At 44.5% G+C, this 7,202-nt stretch overlaps 1 protein-coding gene across 1 annotated transcript; it reads left to right on the forward strand.

Annotated features, from left to right (window-relative positions):
• The first annotated feature begins 24 nt into the window (after window positions 1-24).
• LOC112072121 (ryanodine receptor 1-like) lies at window positions 25-4,826 on the forward strand. The gene is made up of 7 exons (XM_024139545.2): window positions 25-423; window positions 493-545; window positions 594-659; window positions 708-1,057; window positions 1,594-1,781; window positions 2,746-3,855; window positions 4,689-4,826. Exons 4-7 carry the CDS (start codon window positions 1,027-1,029, stop codon window positions 4,824-4,826), a joined length of 1,467 nt encoding a protein of 488 aa, XP_023995313.1. The 5' UTR covers window positions 25-423; window positions 493-545; window positions 594-659; window positions 708-1,026.
• The last annotated feature ends 2,376 nt before the right edge of the window (window positions 4,827-7,202 follow it).

Genomic DNA, 7,202 nt, shown 5'->3' on the forward strand with positions numbered 1-7,202 from the left:
GTGTTAGAACCCACTACAGGTGAGGTGTAGAACCCACTACGAGGTGAGGTGTAGAAACCCACTACGAGGTGAAGTGTAGAACCCACTACGAGGTGAGGTGTAGAACCCACTACGAGGTGAAGTGTAGAACCCACTACGAGGTGAAGTGTAGAACCCACTACGGGTGAGGTGTAGAACCCACTACGAGGTGAGTGTAGAACCCACTACGAGGTGAGGTGTAGAACCCACTACGAGGTGAAGTGTAGAACCCACTACGAGGTGAGGTGTAAACCCACTACGAGGTGAAGTGTAGAACCCACTACGAGATGAGGTGTAGAACCACTACGAGTGAAGTGTAGAACCCACTACGGGGTGAGGTGTAGAACCCACTACGAGGTGAGGTGTAGAACCCACTACGTGGTGAGGTGTAGAACCCACTATGAGGTGAGGTGCAAACCCACTACGGGTGAGGTGTAGAACCCACTACGAAGTGAGGTGTAAACCCACTACGAGGTGAGGTGTAGAACCCACTACGAGGTGAAGTGTAGAACCCACTATGAGGTGAGGTAGTAGAACCACCTACGAGGTGAGGTGTAGAACCCACTACGGGTGAGGTGTAGAACCCACTATGAGGTGAGGTGTAGAACCCACTACGAGGTGAGGTGTAGAACCCACTACGAGTGAAGTATAGAACCCACTAATGAGGTGAGTGTAGAACCACTACCGAGGTGCAGGTCAGTCTCACCTTCTTCCTCTCTGTGCCAGCATCTCTCACCTGATTCCCTACACCTAGTCCACTGCTTGGCCTAAAGAAGCGTTTCATTAGTGACACATCTAGCTCAGTGTTCAGCTATGTAAGATCTGTTATGATCTGTGATATTTAGCAGTGGACAGTGACACACAAAGTAATGGTTAATGGAAGAAAAATAACGATTATATTCTTATGAGACAACTGTCTCTCTCTATGCTTGTGTACGTGTGCATTCTTTATTACAGGACTCCAGTCAGATTGGTCTGCTGAAGGAACTCCTGGACCTGCAGAAAGACATGGTGGTGATGCTGTTGTCTCTACTGGAAGGTAAAAGCCATTGGTCCCAGATCTGATGCTTAYAGACCCACTCCAGCCTCCCTAGAACCTCATTTAACACCTGATTTTCTTAACAAATGGCACATCTCAATAGGTGGTCCAGGAGTCCTCTGACATGGCACAAGTGGGGGGAGGCGGTGGGGGGGGGGACATATTGTTCCCACAAACAACGGGAGAGGCCGATGACATCAGAGAGCACCATCAGACCAACTCTTTGAATTGTCAAACCTTTGAATTTTTTGCAATTGTGTGTAAAAAAACACTATTTTGCTCAAAACATGTTTTTACCCTTAATAATTAAGTGTGTGTACTTTACTGTATTTGTACTTGGAATATCATTTTTCTACAGGAACAGGAACAGGAACAGGAACAGTTCCAGAAATATCTGGAGACTATAATAGCTTATATTTTTAAACATTCTCTGCTCGTTTTGGAATATATTTGAGGGGCTGTAGGTCTCTGCTTTGCATCTTTGTAATTTGCTTTTAACCAAATGAGCTTTTTTGGGGGACGATCCTTGTCGCTAGGCAACGTGGTGAACGGCACAATCGCCCGCCAGATGGTGGACATGCTAGTGGAGTCCTCCAGTAACGTGGAGATGATCCTCAAGTTCTTCGACATGTTCCTCAAGCTGAAGGACATCACCGGGTCCGACGCCTTCCGAGACTACGTGACCGACCCCCGTGGCCTCATCTCCAAGAAGGACTTCTACAAGGTATACACTGAGTGTACAAAACATTAGGAACACCTTCCTAATATTGCGTTGCACCCCCTTTTGCCCTCAGAACAGCRTCAATTTTGTCGGGGCATGAACTCTACAAGGTGTCAAGCGTTCCACAGGGATGCTGGCCCATGTTGACTCCAACGCTTCCCACAGTTGTGTCTAGTTGGCTGAATGTCCTTTGGGTGTTGCACCATTCTTTATACATATGGAAAACGGTTGAGCGTGAAAAACCCAGCAGCATTGCAGTTTTTGACACACTCAAACCGGTTGCGCCTGGCACCTACTACCATACGCCGTTCAAAGGCATTTAAATATTTTCTCTTGCCCGTTCACCCTCTAAAAGGCACACATACACAATCCCATGTCTCTTAATTGTCTCAAGGCATATGCATTGTATTGTGATGCCACTGACTAGAGCTAGACTAGGTTTCTAGTAATAAAAAAAGCTCATGAGACAAAGTCAATTCTAAACAAAATAGCTTTTATTGCCTCTAAAGTTACAATCTAATCATCTCTTCAAAAATCAAACTTAAGCGTTCATAAAATCTAAGTTCCCAAAACAGAGCTATACGCTCCCTCAGTCCTCTCCCTTTGAGTGAGGGGAAACCAGCAGCTGAATGACTAACCAGGGAGCCTATGGAGATCAGCTGTGTTCATTATCAAGCCAATGGGCTCGTTTCAGGTTGACTACATGGCGTGTGGTTCTGTTGAGGGCATGGACATTAAGTGGCTACACTTCAAGGCACCACATGAATGTATTTTCCTATTTTGTACCTTTGGAGTTCCCAATGTATGTCCTGACAATCTTTCCCTAGCTGCCCACTCACTTGCCAAAAGGAAAACATGGACCACGGAAATACACAGATTTGATTGTGTTTTAAATGTGTGTGTTGTTGTACTCACATGGCTGAGGCAAATTTACGTTTCGATGAATTAATTGATTGCTTCCTTTCAGGCCATGGACAGCCAGAAGCAGTACTCTCCGTCTGAGATCCAGTTCCTTCTGTCTTGTTCCGAGGCCGACGAGAACGAGATGATCAACTTTGAGGAGTTTGCCGACCGTTTCCAGGAGCCGGCCAAGGACATCGGCTTCAACATCGCCGTACTGCTCACCAACCTGTCTGAGCACGTACCCCACGATACGCGACTACAGAACTTTCTTGAGCAAGCCGAGAGCGTCCTCAACTACTTRAGACCCTTCCTTGGCCGGATAGAGATCATGGGAGCCAGCAGGAAGATCGAGAGGATCTATTTTGAGATCAGCGAGGCCAACAGGAARCAGTGGGAGATGCCGCAGGTCAGAGAGTCCAAGAGACAGTTCATCTTCGACGTGGTCAACGAGGGCGGGGAGAGCGAGAAGATGGAGTTGTTTGTCAACTTCTGCGAGGACACCATCTTTGAGATGAACATCGCCTCACAGATTTCTGAGGAGGAGGAAGAGGAGGTGGTAGACTCAGAGGATGAAGAGGAAGAAGGAGGAGGAGGAGGAGAGTTGGACGAAAATGGAGAAGAGATGCCTCCCGAGTCGAGCTCGGCGTTCTCTGACTTCCTGACAAGCGTGGTGAACTTCTTCAACATGTTCACCTTCAAGAARCTGCGGCGGCGCTACCGCAAGCTTAGAAAGATGACTCTGAAGGATATGGTGGTGGGCTTGGCCACGTTCATCTACACCATCCTGTTTGGTATCCTGTCTTTCATCTACAGTGTGTGTAAGGGCTTCTTCATGCTGATCTGGAGCACCCTGTTTGGAGGGGAACTGGTAGAGGGTGCCAAGAAGATCACGGTGACCGAGCTCTTGGCCAGCATGCCGGACCCAACGCAAGATGAGGTGCATGACGAACTGCCACCTGAGCCAGGTGCCGATGAGGGTCAGGAAGGGATAGACGGAGGAGAGGAAAGAGAGGTGGGAGGAGGAGAGGAAGGAGAGGAGGGAGGGGATGGTGAGGAGAAGGAGGGAGGACGGATGCCTGGGTTCGACACCCCTGGTGGGCTGGGAGACTTTGGGGAGACCACAACTGTAGAGCCCCCCACTCCAGAGGGAACCCCACTGCTCAAGAGGAAACTGGTTAGTTTTACAGCCATGATAGTTTTATATATTATTATTATTWTTTATTTATTATGTTACGGTACCCTCTGTAATTATTGGAACAGTGCAGCTAGTTTTTCTTCTTTTGGCTCTATACTCCAAAAGTTAAGATTTGAAATCAAATTCCAAATTGACACGATACATTATTTACCATTAATTTCTATTGGGCACAAAATAATCTGAATCAACCACAACAACGAGAAAATGCATCCAACAAGTTTGTAAAGTCATAAGGTTGATGTAATCATTGTGTGCTATGAATATGGGAACAAATACTAAACGTTTTAATACATTAATACACATAGAAGTGAATTTGTTTGACTACTTTTGGTCCCCTAAAATGGGGAGACTGTGTACAAAAAGGGCTGTAATTTCTAAACGGTTCACCCGATATGAATGAAAATACCCTCAAATTAAAGCTGACAGTGTGCACTTGAACCTCATACTCATGGTTTGATTTCAAACTGTTGAGGTATACAGTCAAAAGAATAAGAAAATATGTAAATGTCCCAATAATTACAGAGGGCACTMTATTATAACAATTTATATGTTTTCRTAACCACTTAAACTGACCTGGTCCGGCCACATGGTCAAGAAATAATTCACCACCTTAGTTATGTTATTTGTATATTATTTATACATGATAGACTGTGAGGATGTTGTACTAGTTGTTGACAGCGTGTTGTGCCAGTTGTTGACAATGTGTTGTTCCAGTTGTTGACAGTGTGTTGTGCCAGTTGTTGACAGTGTGTTGTGCCAGTTGTTGACAGTGTATTGTGCCAGACTGTTCGACAGTGTGTGGTGTGTTGTAGCTGGAAGCAACGTCCGGAGGAGAGGGGGAAGAAAGAGAAGAGACAGAACCAGAGGAAGAGACACCCCAGAGGAGGAGAAGGCTGAGTGAGCTTCTCTTTATTGCTTTAATTATCGCGCTTTACTCACTGACTCACTGACTCCACTGACTGACTGACTGACTGACTGACTGACTCATGACTGACTGACTGACTGACGATTGACTGACTGACTGACTGACTGACTGACTGACTGACTCACTGACTGACTCACTGACTGACTCACTAACTCACTGACTGACTCACTGACTGAGTCACTCACTGACTGACTGACTCACTGACTGACTCACTGACTCACTGACTGACTCACTGACTGACTCACTGACTCACTGACTGGCTCACTGACTGACTGACGACTCACTGACTGACTCACTGACTGACTCACTGACTGACTGACTCCTTGGCTCACTGAATGACTGACTCCTTGGCTCACTGGCTGACTGACTCACTGACTGACTGACTCACTGACTGATGACTGCTACTCACTGACTGACTGACTCACTGACTGACTGACTGACTCATGACTGACTGACACACTGACTGACTGCCTCACTGCCTCACTGACTGACTGACTCACTGACTGACTCACTGAATGACGGACTCCTTGGCTCACTGACTGACTTGACTCACTGACTGACTGACTGACTCACTGACTGACTGCCTCACTGCCTCACTGACTGACTGACTCACTGACTGGCTCACTGAATGACTGACTCCTTGGCTCACTGACTGACTGACTCACTGACTGACTGACTGACTCACTGACTGACTGACTCACTGACTGACTGCCTCACTGCCTCACTGACTGACTGACTCACTGACTGGCTCACTGAATGACTGACTCCTTGGCTCACTGACTGACTGACTCACTGACTGACTGATCACTGACTCACGACTCACTGACTGACTGACTCACTGACTGACTGACTACTGACTGACTCACTCACTCACGACTGACTCACTGGTCACTCACTGACTCACTGACTGACTCACTGACTGACTCACTGACTCGACTCACTGACTCACTGACTGACTCACGTACTCCTCACGACTCTGACTACTGACTGACTGACTGACTCACTGACTGACTGACTGAATTGATTGATGAGTTGTCCTCCAGCAATGAGAATGAGAGAAGGCAGAGAAGGAGGCTGACCCGTGGTAAAGAGGAAGAACCGGAAGTGAAGAGGAAACATTGAAGACCAAGGCAAAGAAGGAGAAGAAACCTGCGGAGGAGGGTATGAGCTTTGGAATGAGCTAGAGATCCAGAGGATCAAATTCATGGTGACTATTACCAATACATTATCAATACATTATCAATCATGATCATTACATTACCAATACATTACCAATACATATCAATCATGTATACATCAATACATTACCAAACATACCAATACATTAATACAATCATGCTCATTACATTACCAATCATGATCATTACATTACCAAATCATATCGATACATATCAAACATGGTCAATACACTATCAATACATTATCATTCATTACCCATACATTATTAATCATGATCAATACATTACCAATACATTATCAATCATGATCAATATATTACAAATTACATTACCAATATGATCATTACATTACAATGATTACCAATACATTATCAATACATTATCAATCATGATCAATACATTACATACATACCAATACATTATTGATCATGAGCATACATTACCAATCATTATAAACATGGGCAATACATTACCAATGCATTATCAATCATGATTATACATTAGAATACATATCAATCATGATCTATACATTATGAATACATTATCAATCATGATCTATACATTATGAATACAGTATCAATCATGATCATACATTATGAATACATTATCAATCATGATCATACATTATGAATAAATTAAAATGTACATGACTATCTCCTCCATTACCACTACTTATCAACATGATCTATGCATTACCAATACATTACCAATACATTACCAATACATTACCAATACATGACCAATTTCGCTTGTCTCCAAGCGAAATATCAGACCTGTAACAACCTGTTTCTCTGTCTCAACCAGAACTATTGCTCGTAATCTATAACCTGTTTCTCTGTCTCCAACAGAACTATGTCTCTAACTTCTAAACCTGTTTCTCTGTCTCCAACCAGAACTACTTCTCGAACTACTACTGTTTCCTGTTCCAACCAGACTATCTGCTCGTAACTTCTATAACCTGTTTCTCTGTCTCCAACCAGAACTATCTGTCTCGTAACTTCTATAACTGTTTCTCTGTCTCAACCAGAACTATCTGTCTCGTAACTTCTAAACCTGTTTCTCTGCTCCAACCAGAACTATCTGTTTCGTAACTTCTATAACCTGTTTCTCTGTCTCCAACCAGAACTATCATGTCTCGTAACTTCTACAACCTGTTTCTCTGTCTCCAACAAGACTATCTGTCTCGAACTTCTATAACCTGTTTCTCTGTCTCCAACCAGAAC

The sequence above is a fragment of the Salvelinus sp. IW2-2015 genome, unplaced genomic scaffold (assembly GCF_002910315.2).
Source record: "Salvelinus sp. IW2-2015 unplaced genomic scaffold, ASM291031v2 Un_scaffold1828, whole genome shotgun sequence".
NCBI classification, from domain to species: domain Eukaryota; kingdom Metazoa; phylum Chordata; class Actinopteri; order Salmoniformes; family Salmonidae; genus Salvelinus; species Salvelinus sp. IW2-2015.